The sequence below is a fragment of the Diuraphis noxia genome, unplaced genomic scaffold, assembly GCF_037042655.1.
Source record: "Diuraphis noxia isolate RWA-SAM2 unplaced genomic scaffold, SU_Dnox_SAM2 contig0005, whole genome shotgun sequence".
Lineage (NCBI taxonomy): Eukaryota > Metazoa > Arthropoda > Insecta > Hemiptera > Aphididae > Diuraphis > Diuraphis noxia.
The window spans coordinates 26,850,921-26,874,700 of record NW_028301715.1 but is presented as its reverse complement, the minus strand read 5'-3'; the positions used below and the strand labels follow the sequence as shown (position 1 = coordinate 26,874,700).

The window sequence follows — 23,780 nt, the reverse complement described above, 5'->3', positions numbered from 1 at the left end:
CTTTTTAGCCGTCTAATAACAAATAATATTAGTTGTTATAATAGTCATTTCAAAATTTTTAATCTATTTTAAGCTGAAACAATAGTTTATAAAAAAAATATTTATATTCATTGGAAACTTAATAAAATCTAAGATATTGTTTGCAAGGAAGTCAGTGAATATTTCCGGAAATGATTAATAAAATTGGATACAGATAAAAATATTATAACAGGATATTGCCACAGTGATAAATGATAATAAAGTGATTTCTAACAATTTTAATAAACTTGTTTTTTAGTGATAAATAATTCAGTCAGACGTTCTAATATAGAATAGAATAGTTTTATGTTATATTTTATTAGGTATTCATAACCTAACCTCGTTCTTCATAATTTCAATTTTTATAGAAAATTAAGTCGAAACCAAAGACCAGAAATAATAATAGGTATTAATTTTGAAGATTTTAAGTACGATTTGTTGTATTTATATGAGTTTATTTGGTAATAGACAATCCAAATCACCTACGTTCAAATAAAATCTTAGATCTTTGGATTCACGTTTTTTTTTAAATTGAATATTTATCTACACATGAATTGAATTGTTTGGATTTTACCTAAAGTCACAAAGGTAACAAAGATTTACTGCGTCGTTTGAATATGCATTGCGTAGCTAAGAATATAAATTGCGTAGTTGTCGAACGGTTTTGGAACGATGAGCATCATTGTTACTTGTGAGTATCCACAATGAAAAAAAAATGTATGATTGCATTAAATATTTTCTACTTAATCATAATAGTTTTAAATAGTTATCAATTTTTTTTTAATATTAATGGAGAACAACATATAATTATACAATTTAGAGAAAATCTATTTGGAATTAAGAATTTTTTTTTTTAAATTATTGCTTTATATTATTCGGATATTTAAAATAATTTAGATAAATGGAATTGAATTTATTAGAAAGAAGTATAAATATGCAAAAATTAATAACATCAAGTAGTATTTTAACATCCATGTCACTATTATTTATATATTAGGTCGATGTTCTTGGAATACAGTGTTTAGAGTTAACATTCAATAATATGACTTCTCAGTTCTCGGATACAATAAAATATTATTTACAAAAAATCAAATATCAAAGCCAGCATTAAAAATTAAAGAAATGAGAAAAGATATGGAACGAAGAAATTCTTGGAATTATTAACAAATTGCCGAAGGATTCCATTAACTTAATAATTTAAAACACGCGCATACGCATACACACTCACATACACTTTTACAATACTAATGTGTGTTATTATAATAAACTTATCCCTAGTTAATTTGAATAATATTAATTAATATTCGCTACCTAACCAGTAACTACATTATGAAGTTGAAAAATACTCCATATGAAATTGATTATGATTATAATATAAAATATAAAATAATAAAACCATATTTGAAATATTGAAATTGGTGTAGGTACTGAATCAAAAAGTTATTATTTGTGTTATTAAGTGGATATTATTCAGTCATTGTATATGTTTATTATTTAAATAATATTTGTACTTCATATAAAAATAAGACATTTTTAGACATACAAATTATGATCAAACAAGTAATGTATTGATTTTGATGTGATATAATATTAAAAACTTAAAAACTTTTGAAAATTTTCTATAAAACTTTTCTATGTATAAAAGTGTGATTCGGGTACCTATAGTAAAAGGCAGTATTTTTAGATTCTGAGCGGAGCGAGGAATGTATTGATTTTATCATGATGTGTGTATTTTTCTTATTATTTTTTTTTTATAAAAATATGCTAATCTCGAATAATTGTTCTCTATCTACAATCTGTTGGTATTACTCGAATCTAAAAAATTGATTTGTTCACTATTTTCGTAAAACGTACGATCGTAAATTGCATTTCTATTATCATTATTAGTTATTGTTTGATAATAATTATTATATTACAAGTATTTGTTAATTATTACGTATTTAAATATTTATACAATTATATTTAAGAATCACAAAATACTAAAACGTTCAAATCTTAATTAAATCTAAACAGATGGATAAGTATGTGTACTCCGTTATGTTATATTTTGGATTCTGAGCAGAGCGAAGAATGTAATGATTTTACAATAATGTGTGTGTGTTTTTTTTGTGTCTGTCATCATGTTTTTTTGCAGTAAAAGTGCTTCGATATTCGACTTCAGTACCTCGTTCCATCAGAAAGTGAATCTAATTGGTACTTTAGGAGGTCAAAAGTAAAATATTCCCAATGTTTTTCTTAAAAATTGGGATAAACAAATTAAAAATTAAGGAAAAAACGGGGAATTTTTACGCACAATCAATTTTCAATCTTTTGATTAATTTTGAGCTGTTGACTGACATTTTAATTTTTCAACATTTTAAGTTTTTTTTTCTATTAATTTCAATAAAATTTTAGTGGTTGGGTCAAAAAGCTTCAAAATGTAATATAAGGCATCCAACATATTTTTTTAATAGCAGTTGAAAAATATTAAAAATACATGGGCATGATTTTTTTTTATAAGCATTAAAAATTTAAATTTTTACTAAATAAGTAGAAATTACGGCAATGTTCAAATTATCTTAGATAGAAATTTATAAAAGTTTTTCTTTTCAAATCTAAGATTGGAAAGTTTAGCAAAAAGTCCTAACATATTTTCACAATAGCAGTTGAGAAATCAAAGAAATACATAATCACAATTTGTTTTTACAAGCATTTAAAGTTTGAATTGATAACATACGTAAAATCACGAATATTCGCAAATTATTTTAAGCTAGAATTTCATAAAGATTTTTCTTTTCATATCTAAGTTTTGGAAATGTAATACAAGATTCCTTACAAGTTTGTCAATCTTTAACACAAAAAAAATATCCAAAATAATCTAAGATTTGAAAATTTTTAATAATCTATAATATATCCTATAGACAGATGATAAACCGTCTCCGCTCAGAATCGTTTTTCGTATACAATGATATAATATCATTGGATTCAAATTTAATTCCATCTATTACAGAAACCCACTTGTAACCTACAGTTATGTATTACATACCCTCGTTTTTTTTATATTTATGTGTATCAAAAATTCAAGTTAAATTAAAAAATTTACCTTTGTAGGAGATACATATACATTAATTAATTTTTATTTAAATTTCAAGTCGCATATACTTTTTTATTAGCATTAAAATTGCACTTCATTGCCGCTAATTGAATATTGCTAAGAAATCGTGTTCTGTTAAACTGTTATAACTCCATTTTAGTTTTTATTAATAAAAATGCAACGGTAAAATAATAAGCATAAAATCTATTTTTTACTTATTATATAGGTTATAGCAATTTATAAATAATATTTTATTAGTTCAAAAGTTTTATAATTAAATAATAAATAAAAATAATATGAAATATGAAATATTATCATCTAAACATTCTAGAGTCTAGACAAACAAATCCACTAATACACAACATTTTAATTGTTGTTTACTAGGAAATAATATTTTTGATGAATATTTAGTATTTAGAAGTAAAAATTCTAAAAACTGGTTTTATAATAAAAAGCTTTAACAATATCATATAAATATAAAAATATTTTTTTTTTATCAATACAATTAATGCATCAAGTCAACAAAAAGCAAATACTACAATTTATTATTTATACATTATATGAAAAAAATGGATGCTTGTCTGTCTTTGACTTATTTCACCGCTGCCAAGGTGCACATAATATGCCCGATTTTGTGTATCGAAGAATAATATATACAGGACATGAATATGCAAATTTTTTAAAAAATGTCGCTTATCAACCTATTAAGTTATTTCTAATATAATGTCCGTCCATATTTATACAACAATTCTATGAAAACAACCGATGCTATAAAGTATGGAGTATATATACAATGATAATAAGACCCATTACACTTATTAAATGATGATAAGCATGCACAAACAGTAAAATTATAGAACCAAGACTAAAATAATTTGTGCCTACCTATGAAAATACAATTTGGAAAATTTGATAGATAATATTTATGTAGACCGACATTGTAAAGTATAATACTTGTGCGACAGACGGCTGCACCTGTAAAGCCGATGACGAATACGTGCGCGCACGGACGGCGGTCAACACGTTACGCGTCGGGCGTGTAGTTACTTATGTCGAAAACCGGTAGAGATCCCTGTAAGGAGGAGAGAGTGAGAGAGAGATAGTGGACTGTATAACTATAAGGACATGAATATAAGATAACTAATAACATTGAGTTTGATGGTGTGGCAATGTACAGAACAATATTTATTGTTGGCGTTCTGCAATTCAAATATCTTACGTACTAGTGTTAGTAATAGTATTTGTCATGGCACGATCACAACTCGATCGGCAAAACACTACTATAATAATTCAATATATGATAATACAAAAAAAAAAACGTATGGGTCGCGTAATGCGAGTAATAAATGTAAACAATAACAAACAAGATAATCGTGTGTACGACCTGATACGAAGAAAGTTCGATGATACCACGGTGGGAGTGCGGCAACTGACCCGGTTCGACGGTGAGACGGTGACAACGGACGTTGAACTGGTGTGCAGCACTTGCACCTACGTCGAACGTGACGAACAGGTACGACGACACCACGTATATACGGCCGGTAACGACGGCGGGCGAAAACACGTGGGCGCGAATGCAAGTTAACAAATTCTGAGCACGGCTCGGGTTGCGGGACGGACGTCGTCCACAACGACACAACAATACAAAAAAAAACTAGTTGAGCGCACCGCGTTCGGTGAGTTCGCACTGCGTCAAGCGAACGGACGGAAACCACGTGGACGTGTAGGTGCACGGCCCGGGGCGCACAGCGAAAAGATCGGGCAGGCGAAAAAAAAAAATAAGCCGTGGGTTCGGCAAACACGGATCGCGGACGCGATGTGTTGGCGAGCGCGAGGGCTCGGGTGCACAAAAAAAAACAATAAAACGCACAATGGTGATTTACGACGACGGGGCGTCGGTTCGCGACAAAGAGAAACATGCAGCTCGTGCAGTCTGCCTAGACGGCTGGAAAACGACAACGGCCAGCGGCGGCGCAACGGCGACGGGTGGCTAGATGCGACAGCGCGGTTCCCCACTTCGTGAGGTCCAAGTCCGCTCTCACAGCTTATCGGTGGCGGCGGACGCATATAATGCGCAAAAATATCATATGTCGATTATGTACCCAACATTTCCTCCCCGCGTTGAAAGACCAGGGCGTCTTTCAAGAGATCATCAAACATGAAGATGGACGTTGAAGTCAGATCGTACACATTACAAAAAAATACGGAGCAAAAATACATGATAAATAACAATTAAAATATCTACATAGTACCTGACACTCATCAGTAGACAAATACATAAATAACGTGAACCAGACTGTGACTGTTGCACAAAAAAAAAAAAAAAAAAAAATTACAAAAATTTACATAATGAGGACCTTGGGAGATGAGGGCAAGTTTAGGGCTCGACTGGTAAACGCACAAGTTTCACGACCGGGCGCTTGTAGATACCGTCCCGAGTGCGCACGGACACGACACGGACAACATCATCGGCACCTGGGTGGACCTCGGTGACACGACCGAGCCGCCATTCGGTAGGTGGTCGAGATGGGGCCTCAACAATGACCATATCGTTGACCTTCAAATTTGGAGATGACTTGTACCATTTTGAACGACCTTGCAACGACGACAAGTACTCACGGGACCACCTCTTCCAGTAAGACTGGTGGCATTGGCGTATGAGTTGCCATCGGTTCAACCTATTAATCTTTATGTCAGTGATGTCACGTTCTGGTAGGGCGTGAATAGGTTCTCCGATCAAGAAATGCCCCGGAGTCAAGGCGTTTAAATCATGCGGGTCAGATGACGCCGGCGTGATTGGTCGAGAATTGAGGATACCCTCGACGCGGGTAGTCAAAGTAACAAATTCTTCATGAGTTAATATCTGCTGACCAATAACATGCTTGAGATGGACCTTGGCACTCTTAATTCCAGCTTCCCAAATGCCGCCGAAGTGCGGTGTGGCAGGCGGATTGAAATGCCACGTGCACGCCAGATGTGAAGAGATTCGATCCTGCTCTTTGGCGTTGCGAAATAGCAGTTTGAGTTGACGCGCAGCACCCACGTAATTCGTGCCGCAGTCAGAATAAATATCGGTAGGAATCCCACGTCTAGCGACAAAGCGATCCAAGGCCGCGAGAAACGCATCAGTGGTTAACTCTGTGACGATTTCGAGATGAACTGCCTTCACAGCCATACATACAAATAATGCCAGATATACTTTCACTGATTGGGCGCTGCGACGTTTATGCTCTTTCACAAGAAAAGGACCTCCATAGTCCATACCAACATGGGAAAATGGTCGATGAGGTCGAACTCGGTATGGCGGCAAATCGGCCATGATTGGCTGAGGACGGATGGCCTTGTGACGTGTGCACGGAACACAAGCAAAAATTTCACGACGCACTGCGGCGCGGCCAGACATGATCCAAAACCTCCTGTTCAACATTGACAATATCAGCTTCGGTCCGCCATGGAGGAACGACAAATGATAATGACGAATTAACAATGTCGTAAGATGTGAATCTCGTGGCAGCAGAATCGGGTGCTTCGAGTCAGGGTGTATAAAGGAAAAACGTAGGCGGCCTCCGACTCTCAAAACTCCTGTCTCATCGACGTAGGGCGCTAATTGAGCTAACGACGGAGGTGATATCGTAGACTGTTTCTTCAACATGTTAATAAGTTCGGAAAAGTAATATTTTTGTGTCTGGCGTACGACAACGGATAGTGCAGTTTCGTATTCTAAAAACATTGGTGGCCCCGAACAAACGGGCTGTCGGCGTGAGCGACGTACAAAACGGAAAACGAACGAAAGGACACGTTGCATTCTGGCAAGCGATGAAAACCGAGTGAACAACTCAAGTGGAGATGACGATACATTGGCGACAAGAGTCGAAGTGACGTTAGGCCTGGTCTCGGGCAATTGGTCAGGACTCAATGGCGTGAATTTGGACTTGGGCCATTGCTCTTCCGGCCGTCCCAAAAACTCTGGGCCATTCCAATAAATATCCGATGACATCGCAGCCCTGGGTAGAAGCCCGCGGGAAGCAGGGTCCGCGGGATTCTCGGCGGTCGACACGTGACTCCACTTGCAGGCAGGGACAAGCTGGTGGATTTTGGCGATTCGATTAGTGATAAAAATCTTAAAATATTTTTGATCCGATGTCAGCCATGACAAAACGATGGATGAATCGGTCCAGGCACGAAGACAAGTTATGGAGATCTCGGACGACAGAACCTGACGGACATGGTGGAGTGTTTGAGCCAGCAATAGCGCCCCGCATAGTTCCAAACGTGGTATAGACGGAGAATCGTTGGCGACGGCAGTTTTGATAGGGGCGACCTTCGTTTTACATGTAATAAATTTGACTAATATGTCCCCCGCGGCGTCAACACTGCGCATGAATATGGTGGCCGCGTATCCTTTGGTCGATGCATCCGCGAAGCCCATCAATTGAATATCTTGCTGATGTACAGCCGGAATGTAACGAGGGATTGATAGGCCAAACACATCATTTAGCTCCAAACAAAATTGACGCCATGTCGATAATAACTCGTCGGTAATGAGATCATCCCACCCAAGCTTGCTGCACCACAGCGATTGCATAAAGCACTTTGCCCAAAGTAACAACGGACCCAGCGCGCCTATAGGATCAAACAAACGTGCTATGACTGAAAGGACTTGGCGTTTGGTTGAGGAAGTTTGTTGAACACTGGTATGGTAGGCGAAGTTGTCATTATTCGTGTTCCAATGAAGACCGAGGACTTTGACCGACTGCTCATCTCGTGGATCAAAGGATACGGAATCTATTCGATCTTCAGGACGGAGAGACTCGAGAATGAGGGCACTATTACTCGTCCACTTGCTCAACTCACAAGCTCCACCACGAAGTAAGTTGACAATATCGTTCTTTCGGCGTAATAATTGTTCTTCGGTGTCTGAACCTATAACAATGTCGTCCACATAAGCTGACTGAGTGAGAACACCCTTCGCCAACGGGAATCGGTGACCATCTTGGGCATCAAGTTCATGTAAGCACCGGATTGCAAGGTAGGGTGCACAGTTAAGGCCATAAGTGATGGTACATAGTTGAAATTCCTGCAGGTCATCGGTGGGGGAATCACGCCAGAATATGTGTTGGAATACGCGATCTTCCGAACGAATAAGGATTTGTCGGTACATCTTGACAATATCGGCGGTCAGAATGTATTTGTGTAATCGGCAACGCAGTAGAATGTCACGCAAATCCACTTGCAGTTTAGGTCCGGTGCACAAAACATCATTCAAAGAACGACCAGACGAAGAGACTGAGGAAGCGTCGAAGACGACTCGTATTTTTGACATATCACCATCGGACTTGAATACGGCGTGATGTGGAATGAAATAGATGCCCGGTGACGGGGCTGGCACCATGTGTCCCAGCGAACGATAGGTGGACATGAACTGGCGATACGCCGCATACAGCGCGGGATCCTTGGCCAATCGCTTTTCTAGATTATAGAATCTTTTCATTGCTATGGAACGCGAATCACCTAGCCCGTGACGCGATGTACCTTGCTGTTGAGTTGAACCGGTGAACAAATGGCGAAACGGTAGGGCGACACAAAATCGACCTGTCGTATCACGCGAGGTAGACTTTATAAAATATTCTTCGCACCACTGGTTTTCCGTGGTGGGCGACGACGGGGCGGCGGGTTCTTCGATCAACCAGAATTTTTTAATTAAATCGTCGATTGAAGACGGAGCGATTGCGGTGGTCAGCGTGACTGGAGGTGACTTGTTCGGAGTAGAAAATGAGCCGAAAATTATCCAGCCAAGCTGAGTGTCAAGGGCCGATGGTAAACCCGAGTGATGTTCCACACCCGCGTGTGGGCGGATCAGACTTGGTAGGATATCCGCACCGAATAGAACGTCGATGCGAGACGGGATGTCGAATTTGTCATCGGCGAATCGAAGGTGTTGATATTGTTGACGCACGGTCGCTGGTAACCGAGTAGCTGGCATGGCAGTGGTAATTTGTTTTAGAACAATTAAGTCAACAGACGGGAATAAATAATCTGGTTTAACGTGTGAGGAAAACTGACAGCTGGTTATACCTTGAACGTGGGACACAGGACTTTGTGCGAAACCTACGATGTCAGACTTGTAACGACGTTTCGAAAGTCCAAGCCGCGCTGCACAATCACCAGTCATGGCGGAAATCTGCGAGCCACTATCGAGCAGTGCGCGTACGCAGTGTACTTGTTCCCACGCATCCTTAATGTGAACAATCGCTGTACCTAGTACGACGGTAGAATTGGCGCAGGCGGCACCGACAAACGAGCTAGAGTCACCACTCGACGTGGTGGGTTGGGGTACCGGGTTACTATTCGAAGTCGTATTATCTACAATTGACGTTCGATTTTGTTCACGATGTAGTAGGGTGTGATGACGCTTACTGTTGCACGAAAAACAACCCTTGGTTGACGGACACGTATTGACCATATGACTCGAACTCAAACACGCGAAACACAATTTACGAGCTAATACAGCATCTCGTCGTTTATCAACAGTCATTCCGGTGAGTTTCGGACATTGATATATTCTATGATCGGGCTTATCACAATATAAACAATTCCTAGTCTTATATTTAGTCGAAGCGGACGTAGTAGCAGCGAACACTGATTTAGTCGATTTGGTATGTTTACCGCGAACATCCGGTTTTTCGAACGGTTTTTCGTTGCGACCGACTTTATTAGATTTGGTAAGATTTTCCAAAATCTTACATCGATGTTGCACAAAATTTACTAATTCGTCAAAAGTCGGAATAGTTGACTGTGACGTACTAGATTCGAACAGTTGTAAAGTGATCGGGTCGAGAACGCGAGAGCACATATGGAAAAGCAAAAAACTCGAAAGGTCAGCGACCCCCAGCGATTTAATTATTGATACATTTTCCTTAAATGTATTAACGAACTCAACTAAAGCTGGTAGTGATTCATGAGCGATTGGTTTAAAGGCGAATAATTTGTCCATGTGAGCGGAAGCTAACAAACGTTTATTGTTGTAACGCTCGGACAACGCGTCCCACGCGATCGGGTAATTAGCCGCGGACAACGGTATAGATTTAATAATAGCCAACGCTGAACCAGATAAACACGACAGTAGATGATGAAAACGCTGTGCGTCATCTATGTGTTGGTTATCATGTACGAGTGATATATATATATCGCGAAACGATCGCCACGATAGTAAGTTGCCGTCGAACATAGGTAATTTAATTTTTGGTAACGCGACGAATTGTTGTTGTGGCACGGAATTGGTGAACGACGAAGACGACGATTTACTTTCGGAAGTAGTCACGGGAACGGCACTCGCGACAATTGTTTTTATTTCAAGGCGTAAGGATTCCATGGAAGTAATCAACGGACGATCAGCCTGTTCAAACTCGGCAATACGGTCAACATCGATTAATGCATTAATAATGATATCTTGTTGGTGATGAAATTGTTCGACAAACCTATTTAGTTCCTCAGCGTGAATAATCAACGACGGTATTTTTCCAATATCAGCGCGTGCCTCTAATGCTGTGGCGTGAATATGTTTAACCGAATTTAATATATTATCGCGTTTGACGCGACTTCGCAGTAGAACTTTTTCCGGATCCTCTTCTTTCTTTGTTGGTGCCATGACGATACGGATTAAATTAATATGTGATGAGGTACGATTGTGACGAAGTAATTACACGAAAATAAAATCCGGCTCGAACGGACCAAAACAATGTGCGACAGACGGCTGCACCTGTAAAGCCGATGACGAATACGTGCGCGCACGGACGGCGGTCAACACGTTACGCGTCGGGCGTGTAGTTACTTATGTCGAAAACCGGTAGAGATCCCTGTAAGGAGGAGAGAGTGAGAGAGAGATAGTGGACTGTATAACTATAAGGACATGAATATAAGATAACTAATAACATTGAGTTTGATGGTGTGGCAATGTACAGAACAATATTTATTGTTGGCGTTCTGCAATTCAAATATCTTACGTACTAGTGTTAGTAATAGTATTTGTCATGGCACGATCACAACTCGATCGGCAAAACACTACTATAATAATTCAATATATGATAATACAAAAAAAAAAACGTATGGGTCGCGTAATGCGAGTAATAAATGTAAACAATAACAAACAAGATAATCGTGTGTACGACCTGATACGAAGAAAGTTCGATGATACCACGGTGGGAGTGCGGCAACTGACCCGGTTCGACGGTGAGACGGTGACAACGGACGTTGAACTGGTGTGCAGCACTTGCACCTACGTCGAACGTGACGAACAGGTACGACGACACCACGTATATACGGCCGGTAACGACGGCGGGCGAAAACACGTGGGCGCGAATGCAAGTTAACAAATTCTGAGCACGGCTCGGGTTGCGGGACGGACGTCGTCCACAACGACACAACAATACAAAAAAAAACTAGTTGAGCGCACCGCGTTCGGTGAGTTCGCACTGCGTCAAGCGAACGGACGGAAACCACGTGGACGTGTAGGTGCACGGCCCGGGGCGCACAGCGAAAAGATCGGGCAGGCGAAAAAAAAAAATAAGCCGTGGGTTCGGCAAACACGGATCGCGGACGCGATGTGTTGGCGAGCGCGAGGGCTCGGGTGCACAAAAAAAAACAATAAAACGCACAATGGTGATTTACGACGACGGGGCGTCGGTTCGCGACAAAGAGAAACATGCAGCTCGTGCAGTCTGCCTAGACGGCTGGAAAACGACAACGGCCAGCGGCGGCGCAACGGCGACGGGTGGCTAGATGCGACAGCGCGGTTCCCCACTTCGTGAGGTCCAAGTCCGCTCTCACAGCTTATCGGTGGCGGCGGACGCATATAATGCGCAAAAATATCATATGTCGATTATGTACCCAACAATACTAGAATGGGGAAAGTTCATTAATGAGCTATAATACCCTTATTACATCAATGTAAAGTATGCATACCTATTACGATTAAAATAATTAACTATAAAGACATATTTTCACATCTCATTTTGAACTACAATATTAAAACAAGTATGAAAATCTTATTTAATTAATTCTTTTCGAGGATTTATCACCACATTTTACTATTTTGTGATTAGGTAAGTAATAAAAGCCAAGTATCATATACCAAGGACCTTTTGTATTTGAAAATCTCAACATTTATATTTTGTCCAATTTGTTTGGTATTATTTTTCATAAATAATGCGATTGCGAAGTTAAAGAAAATTCATAGCAATAATGTAATTTTTAATACCCTCTCAAAACCAAAATATTATGTTGAAATTACGACGCATACAAATATATTAATACATACATAGTTTAAATATCTGATCTAAAAATGTTATCTAAAATACAACATTGTTTTATAACAGTTATAGGTAATATAATAATAGCTGCAATATTGTCCAATAATTCTATAGACTATAACGTCTATAACTATACTTTTCGTACACAACTATTGAAATTATCGATGTTTGCCATATTTCACATTTTTTTGACAAGGAACTAGACGAGACAAGTAAACAACGTCGAAATCATTGCTCCCAATGTTGTTGTACCAACAAACTTTGACTTAAATCTTAAATTACAACAAATAGCCTTTTGATATTTTAAATAGATATTTAATATTTACTCGGTTGATGATTTTAGTTGAATAAGCTCTAAGCTTGAGTAAACTCGAGGATATTGGACAATCGACCAATGTACGACCTAGTTTAGCCTCAAACATCAAAACGAACTTAACGATGTTTGAGACATCAGGGGGTAGAAATGTAGACTGTAAAGTCAAACTGCAGACTGCTTTTAGCTTGTGATATATCAAATTTTAATTACAAAATAATCTTCAGAAAAAAGTTACAGACATTTTAATTATATTAGTTATTAAAACATTTGCTTACCGAAAAGTATTCTTAATAAAGATATTTAATAGGTATTAATGTTTAGTATAATTAGGGAAATTATAAGTAATAAATATGAATTGCCTGCAATATGCGCGGTGCGTGATAAAATACGACTTAAGTCATATCTGACTGACTCGTGATGAGACCAGCTCGAGAGCCCGACCCACCGCGAGCGTTGTTTTTGTTTATTACTGTTATTGCTATTATTATTGTTGTTGTTGTTGTCGTCGTCGTCCTAGTAGTTGTTTTTAGTTATTGTTATCAGTAGATATTATGGTTGGTACTCAGTCGTCAAAGTTTTGAACCTGTGCAGGGCCACGCCAATGGAATATTATTATAAATTATATTTAATGTAGTATAACGTCATATTATATAGATATATAAATATATATAACACCTATATACTGTTAGGTATACGCGTCCGGATCGTCGTGACGTACGCGCTATAATGATTTAGAGAGTGAGAAAGAGGAAGTGAGCGAGGGAGTGCACGCCAACCGGTGAGCGGATGAGTGAGACAGCGCGATTGAGGGCAAGTGACGGCGTGGGAGATGGAGTACGCGATAGAGACACGGGCGAGAACGAGTGAGGAAATGAGAGAGAAAGAGTGAGAGAGAGAGAGAAAAGTGCGATAGACGCGACGACGCAGTTGTCTAGCGGGCTAGCGGGCAGGCCGGAGGAAACTGTTGCGGCGGCGAAGGGGTGTCGGCGGCAAACGTTGGTGGGGCAGGTTGAAGAGAGGGGAGGTAGATTGTCGAAAAATACTGCGCACAACCGTATTGTTGTGTATAATATATTTTGTATCAACGGGCGTCGGTGGCGGCGGCCAGGCGACGTTGCCAAGTGTGTCGCGTACCTCGTGCTCCCGTGCTGACAGGGCGGGCGGACCGAACACTGATTTGGCGCGCAGGTCTTTCATCTCCGGGACTCCACACAAACGACGCCGCCGCCGCCGCCTGGACGGGGTTCACGGCCGCCGCTGTGTCATTGCCATTACATTACGCGGACGCAGTGAGAGTGATGCGAAACGAAGGCGGCGGCGCGTCTTCTGCAGACATCGGAGGAAAACGCTAAGTGCAATAAACCAGGGTTTGACGTTTATCTTGCGCTATATTATGTGCAAAACGTTTAAATGTCTGATGATAATAATATGACAGTCACATGTCCCTCGTCACTGGAATGTAAAATGCCAAATTACGAGATAACCTCGACGACTTATACGAAACAAATACGATATTAATTAGGTTTTTGAACATGTCTCACGACACACCTTACAAACTTAAAACAATACTCATCAGAATTAATACAACCAGATATTATAAAGTAGGAATAAGGTGTTATTATTTTTCTGTTCCATAAAAATTGGACATAAAAAAATGTATAAAATATAATATAAGAATTGATGATAAATGATAATAATATATTATATATAAGAGTATAATAATACCCATACCCATCGTTAAATTAATTAAATTAAATTTAGGTATGATCAAACCAAACTTTGAGGCCTGCTGTACAGTTAATTTTTATAAATAGCCTATAAAATTAAAATTAATTAAAAAAATTATGAACAGTTTATCAGTTATCGTGAATAGTATACGGGTAACTAAATTTCGAAATAATTACATATAAATTATACCTCAATTATTTAGAAAAATCCTTAAAATGAGCAAAGCGTAATTTTATATATATTTTAATAATTATCGTATACTTTGGAACGTATTTGTAATTATTTGTGTATTAATATCCCTACATCAAAATATTATCCAATATATTTCTACCAAGTCCCGAACCCTGAATCAATAATTATCAGTGTAATACTATGGCATTATTATAATCTTCTCTTCCCACTCTATTTCGGTCTATATGCAGCAGAGCAGGGATCCCTTGGGGTCGTGCAATATACGTTTTAATATATTTTACTCCTTGTTTTACTCGCGACGATTTTTTGCGGAACTTCCCTTGTTCATGTCTGCTGCAGACACTAGTTGCACCATACAAAATCGCGCCTCTTTTGTTTTATGTTTAATATTAATTAACTCCCCCGTGGCACACGACGTGCACGCACTTTAAATAACAATATATTACGTTTGCTGCTTTGTCGACATGCGATATATTTATACATAGGTAGGTAAATTACTAATATCATATTTTCACCTCATCATAATATCGGTAAAAGTTGTAATGAATAATTATAATATCGTTTCCCTAAAATATTTTTTTTATTTGGTTATTTTATACACTATTTATACACACTATTTAACATTAAAAAATTCTATTTGTTGGGCCATATAAATATAAATATAACGTAATATAAAAATTTCACTAAAAACCAGTTTAACTATCACGCAGTTATTTGGTGCATTTGGATTCAATTGTAGGTAATGATCTGTATTACTTTAATATAATATATACAGTATACATTTATACACACACACACACACACACATATATATATATATATATATATACTAAATACCTATGTTATGTTATGATTTTGTAGTATAATAATAGTATATCTGTAAATTTTGCATCTTGCATACGCCGCGCTACTCAATAGTGTAGTCTACAGAAACTATTACTAGAAAGTCTGTTTACTTAGCGTTAGCGTGTTTACATACATTAAAACATTATGCCATAGTGTTATTTCTATGGTAAATTGCGATTTTAATTTGAACCGTTTCGCTTATTCTAACCATGCAGTGATTTTAAATTAAGCTTTATAGTTTAATTCAAAATTATTTTTATTTTTCTACTGGGCAGAATTTTATTTTTATATTATTGATGGAAAGAGTTTAATAAATGGGGCCAAATTAGAAAGTCAAAGTATCGAAGACCAGCTATTTGTATAACTAATATAGGTGTAGTGCAATAGTAGTTAACAAAATATATCCATATCTTTCCTTATTATGATAATTCAGTACCAAAACTTAAATAAATATCCTTTTTGGAATTTTGTAAAGTAACCATACTATTATAGGTACCATAGTTAGTACCACTAGTATATTCTACAGGTATTTAATATTTGAGATGTTAAACATTTAATAATTTTCGATTGTCCGTATATTCTAATAATATGTACTCAGTATTATGGTACTCAAGTCTCGAATAAAAATAAAAAATACAAACAAGCTTATTTTTTACATCTCCCATACTTAGGTATTACTTATTATGACTAACAAAAATTAATTTGTTGCTTGGTGAGGCGCGGTCGTACGTTCAATTTGTGGAAATTTGAAACGCACTGAGCGTACGTATTGGCCGCAATTGCTAGATGCTGGATGGATGACCACTTGGGATTTTTAGCAACACATTCTTGCCACACATATACAAATACATATTACAACTCAACTTACAAACCTACAAACAAATAGGTACACAAAAATAACCCCTACCGTTCCACCCTACATCCAATGGCCTATGATGCCACGGGTTCCCCCTAAAAAAAATTTATTAATTCCTCGTTTTTTGTTTGAATATTAAAAAAATCGTTATTGTAAATTTGTAATTGTCTAATGTCTATGTGTACAGAGAAATGTTTGTGATAAATCAGCAATGCTTATTTTGTTTATAATATTTTACAAGATTAAGCAATGTCATACACTTTTAAACTAAAAAATAATTAACATGCATGGAATATATTAACACAATAGTATCGAAAATAATCATACTATGGTATGACTTACATTACAAATTGATTTATAATAAGAACAAAATTGTGTTAAGCGTTAGTTCTTTAATAATATAATTCAAAATAAGACAAAAGTTCGAAATAAATTTTTTAAGTGTGAAATAATGATAATGTTATTTTAATCAAAATATTTTTAAAAGTTAGATACATAACTTGACATGAATATAATATGTTTTTAATAATCGGTGCGCAGATGATCAAACCATTTTTTATTAAATATTGTATTTATGACTAAGAAGTCAAACTTCATCCATTGACCCTGATAATAAATTATCAAATGATTGAACAATACTTTTTTATATAAGTACCTTCTAAACAATAGAACAATGATGAAGACCTTCAGTTCTAATCCATTTGTAGAATTATTATAATTTTAATTCAATATAAATTGTGAGATATCATTATAATACTCTAAGAAACACCCTAACACAAATATAATACGTAATAATAACGTACCTAGATTCTATTATAGACTATATAAAATTAAGAATTCATATATTTTATTAATTGAGAGCTACAACAGCCTACTATTATTTTGTCATCTTATTAAACTTTTTGACCTATTTGGGTTATGAAGTATAAATCACTAGCTTCATAACCTTTAACTAGTTGTGGGGACTATTTGTTTTGAAATTATTTTGGAAGTCTGGAATTTTAAATTTTTACAGAAGAAAAATATTTAAATTTAGTTTGATGAATAAACAAAATTGCATGATTAGTCATTAACATGTTTATAAAATTATAACTTCAGAAACTAAATAAATTCAAATATATTTGAAAATATTTTTTAATTTTGTTTATAAGGTTATTAGGAATGATTATTAAAATGTTAAACCTTACACGTCTTTACTATATTAATTTTGATATATTTTTATGACACTACCTGTAATAATAGTATTATATTTTATATTTCTTATAATTTTTCTCAAGAAAATGTCTAATTTTTCAACTAGAATATGCATAAAAATGTACTTCTGTAAACTCCTATTTAGTTTGAAAACCATAATAAGGTTTCTTTAGGAAAATTAACTAAATGTTTGACTATCCACGTAATTTCAATGAAAGGATTGCATGTAATTACATTATATTTTTTTTCTTCACGATTTTGAGTTTATTTAATAAGGCTCTACCCGATTTTATTTAATCAGATTATAAGCTTAATTTATCTATGTGTTTTAAATTGTTTATAATATGTAGGTAATTATATGAAATATTAATGAAAACACTTTTTTTTTTTAAATAATATATTTTAACTGGTGAGTAGGTGTATTGTTTTGTATTAAATAAAAGTAGTTGAACGGTAATTTATATTAGAATTATTATATTTTAACTCAATTATTTTAGATATACATATTATAGATTTTGCATCACTAGAAAGGTAATAATTAGAATTTCATAACTCATAAATGTTGCATTTTCTGTATTTCACTTTCCAAGTTTTTATTAATGAACATAAATACAGTATAAGGTAATAGTTAAGTATGAACTATATTTTATTAAAACTATACTAAATAGTTTATTATTTTCATTAAATAAAGTAGTAACATATAAAAAATGGAGAAAGTAGGTAGTCGCTCTGCTGTAGAGTAGTTGAGGGTATCTCGTCATTGAGTAAACATTATGTAATGGATATATTAAATTTTAATTCAATAATAAATGATTATATTTATATACGATGATAAATGATTCTGAACGAAGATAATCTATCTTTTGTCCTTGTGGGAACTAAAAGATTACAAAACAATTGTTTTAAAATAATATTAAGTAAATATTACCAAGATCACCAATATTAGTGTATCTTTACACTAGAGGCATCAACTGGATTTTAGAATGTTTTTATCAAATTCTGCCTCTAAAGATTGATTTTTGAAATGTTAATCATAGATTAAGTTTAAGTAGCATACGATTTTTTAAATTAGAATGAAATTACTATAATCAACAATGACTTGATAAAAATAAAAAGTTTATATTTATATTATTATTTCTAAAATCTAAACAACAAGGGCTGGTGTTTGTATTAACCTAGGTTTACCGAAATCATTAATCATTCATTGACAAATTGATATTAGTACCTATTTATAATATATTCTGTGTTTATTGTAAAGTTTAAGGTACTAATTATATTACTATACATTAATAATCGATATAAAACATATGTAATATTCTAATATTATTTTTATACGTATAATTTATTATAATTTATCCAATTATTATGCTATCTATACGGATATACTACATTAAATCATGAAAATAAAGTAAAGGGATAATTTATCTATTTATAATACTTTTATATTTGATGAGTAAACTTTTATATAGCAAAAATGTATGCAGTCTTATAAACTATAATTATTAGATTTTATGGTGCAATATAGTCTTATTTTTGTAATTTCACGTCAAATCATTATTTGAATACTAATCATTATTTTTATAGTATATTGGTATACATATAGCGGCTTATGGTATATTTCATTACATTAATTGTATAAGCTCAAATTATTTACTATTTTTATAGACTTAATTATTTGTAAGCTTGACATTAATGTTGGCTAACACAAAAGTAATAAAAATGTTTTAAATTTTGTCATCGGGAAAAATAATTAAAAAGTCTATTAAAGATATTACGGTGGCCGTGACAAGATTGTCTTTAATGATGTAAATTGATGACTAAATAGTAAATTATATGCATTAAGTTAAAAATAAATATGTTTATAACAAATTTGTTTTCTTCTCGAAATAACACTTTTATTGTCCCTTATTCAATGTAGGTACTACAATAGTTAATTTTGCAACATGTATATTATACTTAATTTTTTATTTTAAGAAAATATAAAAAAAATGAAATTTTTAGTGAATTGGAAAAGTTTTAAAGTTCAATAAGTTTAAAGTAAAAACACTAAAAACTACATACAATCGAAGTGATATTACTTTCGAAAACCGAAAAATTGTTTTATATTTTTATTTAAGAGTATGGCGTCTTCCTAGTTCATTTATACAGTGCTTATTAAAATATCTATTTCAAATTTCTTTTTACTAGTTTATTATTATTATTATTATTATTGATACTATGCTATGATATAATTTGACTAGTTAGAGTTTAAAGATAATAATATTGATTAATACTGAAAGTTGTCTACATGTATAATAGATTACTCTTACTATAAAATCTTATCAGATATTAAATACAGACTACATTTTTTAACTTATGAGTAATAACTGATGTAAAGTAAGTTTATGTTGCAAAACCTATATCAAAATATATATATATTTTTTTTTGTAATTGAATGCAAGTTATTTTAAAGTCTTAACGTGTTGAAATATCTAGTTAGGATTTGAAGTTTAGAATGTTTTCGATTTTTCCTGGTTTCTTAACAAAAAAAGTTTCCCGACTGCTAATTGTAACAATAACATAATATGGTTAATTAAAATTTATTTTCAATTAAATGTATAGTGAACATGTAACAACATATTATTTATATGTATATTCCGAATTCTTAGTCTTACGATAACCTATATAATATGTGACTTAAAAATATAAAACCATGAACAATTTTTAGTTGTCATATTGATAATTATTTATATTATTATTTATCAATATATATATATATTATTTATACTATGTTATATTGATATTTAAATTATATTTAAAATGTATCTAAAAATCTAGAGTATTAAGCTAAATTCGTGAAGACAGTGCAAGAAAATGTTGGTCAATTATCTATTTGTTCTCCTTGATTATGAATCTTGTAAGCTATAATAGTCATAATAGTTACTACAGGACATTTCCATCTACCTTGTTCTATTATTAATGCCTCTTATAAATCTACATTTTATTTTATTTAGTATTCCAGAATATGGATGCTTTATTGAAAATTTATTGGTAATTTGACATCATCTATAGTTATATTTCCCTCAGACACCCAAGTATCCTTTTAATTTCAATTCCATTTTCTACATTATAAAGTATAAACTATAAGTCATAACTAAATAAAGTCTAGTTTTTTACATAATAAATTGTATGTTCGCTGTGTTCATGAGCATTTTCTATTATTTATAGATATCCATAATACATTTGACTGGTGTAAGTATGAATTAATTGACTTTTAACTTTGTCATTGTGTTGTACCCGTATTCTCCATTCACCAATAATTAAAATACACCATATTATAGTTATTATACTAGACCAGATAGTACCCTTCTTGTAAATACCGGAAACTATTTTGATTCGATCACTGAAAATAGCAAGCCAACAATAAATTTCTAACTCAATTTTAACTTTAATTTTATTAATGTCATTTTGATACATCGGTTATAAACTTATATCAGTTATATCTATTATTTTAATGCTTAAACCAGCAGTTTTCAACCTTTTTATATCTGCGTGCATCCTACACAAAATGTAAAAGGTTTCATAATATACTATTTGACAAAGTAATAACTTTTCGTTTTGCTTATCGAAAATGAATGTTATGTTATTTTACAAATATGACATTTTATTTTATTAGAAACTACAAAATTATAAAGATGTATCGAAGCATTAAATACGAAAAAAGAAAATTAAATAGGCATGTACAGTTATGATTTATAATATTATTATAAAATAATTTTTAATGTGTGCATATAATTCATTCCAATTTTTTTACAAATAGGAAAATTTTATTCACGTACTACCTATGAGCTTTCCAAACAATCTTGAAAATGTTTTGTATGACGTGATTATCAAACTGCTTACTTCTCAATTTTTTTTTTTTGAAGTAAAACTTCTTTCTTGAGGTATGGATGGAGAAAAAAATCGTCACGAAAAATGAAACGCCACGAAAGAATGAAACGTCACGAAAAAATGAAACTGTGTATGAATGCGTGTGTGTGACTGCGACAGAAATCGCTTGAATTTAAATTTATTAAATTTATTAAATGTTATTCAGTGTGTATTTTATGTGTTTTTTTTCGTACTGATTTTTTTCACTCCTTCCCTATCTCACTTATGATTTAACGGACCCAATACTTATGAAAGAAGTTTTACTTCCCCAGAGTGTAACTAACACATTCTCATTTTTTAAATTTATTTAGTACGTAATAATTATCAATATTTATTTTATATATTACTCATATATCGATATATCTCTACCATTAGGTATGTTTTAACATTTTAGTCTTAATATTAATCTTTTGAGTAAATTGTTTTCGAATTATTAATATCGAATGATACTATATTTTGTTTAAAATTGTAATATGACAACATTTATTCTCATTATGAGTATTGAGTATACTATTATTTTTACCCTGTTGATTCAGTATTACCCTGTCTAATATTAGTATTTTCAGCTAAAATACAATACAATGTTAAATCTAAAAAGTATACAAACTCCGCAGCATATTTAAAGAATCTATTATCTATATAAATATGAGAATAAAAGAGAACGATAACGCACAATGTTTCTTCATTTGTATGTATGTCACACATCTTATAAATGTATATTAGTCAGATTTTTCAAACCTGCCTACAATTATATGCACATATAAATATATATTATGATAATATTATGGAAATAAAATACATTCCAAAGAAACTGTCATAATATACCAGTAGCAATAATGTGTGGTTCTATCTGAATCGAAATATATTCTTGTAATCTACAACGTACCTGTGAATAATAATATTATAAGTGACTGATGTGCGACTATTGTGCGTCATATCTTGACGCGTAGCCTTCATCTCATAAGGTGAATTTTGTGATTTTATTAGACCAGAAATCGAGAATGATAAGTAGAGCTAGGATTTTAATGACCTAAAAAATACACAAAAATGCACTAAAAAAAATTCAAAAATGACCTAAAAACTCTAAAAAATGATAAAAAAATGTACTTATAGAGCGAAAAAAATGTATTTTTAAAATATTGATTAATTATGATTTATGAATAAAATAGGTATAAATTTGATTTGTGAATTTAGCCGCTTCCTAGTATAATTATTCTGAAAAATCAATAAAATCATGTACTAAAATCATTTAATGAAATATATACAATATTTTTTTTTTATTACCTGTACACATATTATTGCATTGCATAATTAGATGATTCTTAAGATTTTCAAACAGGAAGCTAAGACGGCGGTCAGATAAAATGTTTTTGAAGAAAAACTTCGTTCAACGTCCACTGCAGAAGTAACAGGGGCATATTTGAAATGAACCATATCATTTAAAGTTAGGTCTCCCAGAATACCATCTCTACTTGTTGTATATTTCCTGCACCGTTCAGAATAGCAGATACATTTTTTTAAACTTTGATCCCATTATTTTTCATCAAAACATTTTGCAGTTTGTTTGATATAGTTTCTCCGATTACATTAGGAGCAAGGGATAATGTAGTCTCAGTTTTTTTTATTCTGATAATAAGATTCTGTTATATAGTTTTGGGTTCGTTCGATATTTAATCTTATCTTACTTACTCTTATATTACATTTTCAATATCAATGGACTGGAGTAGGTAGGTAATTGCCTATAGGTACTAATTGGGATTACTTTTACAACACATATTAAAAAAGCTTAAAATAAATTAAAATTAGTTAAAATGAACGTAATTTTTGTAATATTACGTAAAAATGACCTTTAAAGTGCAATAAAATGCAAAATAAAAAGTACATATTATTCTAAATTGTTATACCACGAACCAAATTTAGTTTTTGGTTAGAATTGTATAGCACTTTAAGAAAAAAAAATGCAAAAGTCACCAAGATCATAGCTCTAATGATAAGTCTCCCAATTCATGAACGAGTTTCACCGGGACCCAGGGCCGACAACAGTGTTCCAAAACTCAATTTCAGCTGAACAAAATTCAATTTTGGCACTTACTTTAGGACTCCACGGTGAAATATTTGAAAATCAAACTTCATGGAAAACGTCGTGTCACGAACTATGAAAAAATATTTGTATAATAATACTATTATAATGTAAATTATTTTGAATTCTCACACACTTAGAAATTGATTTAGAAATTCCAATGGCCAACTAATCAGTTAACCAGCATTATTCACAAACTTTGATTGGTTTACATTATATAATTTGTAAGGTATTTTCGATTACCTACTTGAGTACTTTTT

General features: G+C 33.5%; 1 protein-coding gene across 1 annotated transcript; it reads right to left on the bottom strand.

The window, feature by feature from the left end:
- Window positions 1–5,468: 5,468 nt before the first annotated feature.
- Window positions 5,469–10,739, bottom strand: LOC149055147 (uncharacterized). Its single transcript, XM_089229518.1, has one exon. The coding sequence runs from the start codon at window positions 10,737–10,739 to the stop codon at window positions 5,469–5,471; it is 5,271 nt and encodes a 1,756-aa protein (XP_089085644.1).
- Window positions 10,740–23,780: the final 13,041 nt, after the last annotated feature.

Coding starts and splice junctions, on each gene's coding strand:
- LOC149055147 (XM_089229518.1), bottom strand. CDS start 10,739: ATGGCACCAACAAAGAAAGAAGAGGATCCGGAAAAAGTTCTACTGCGA.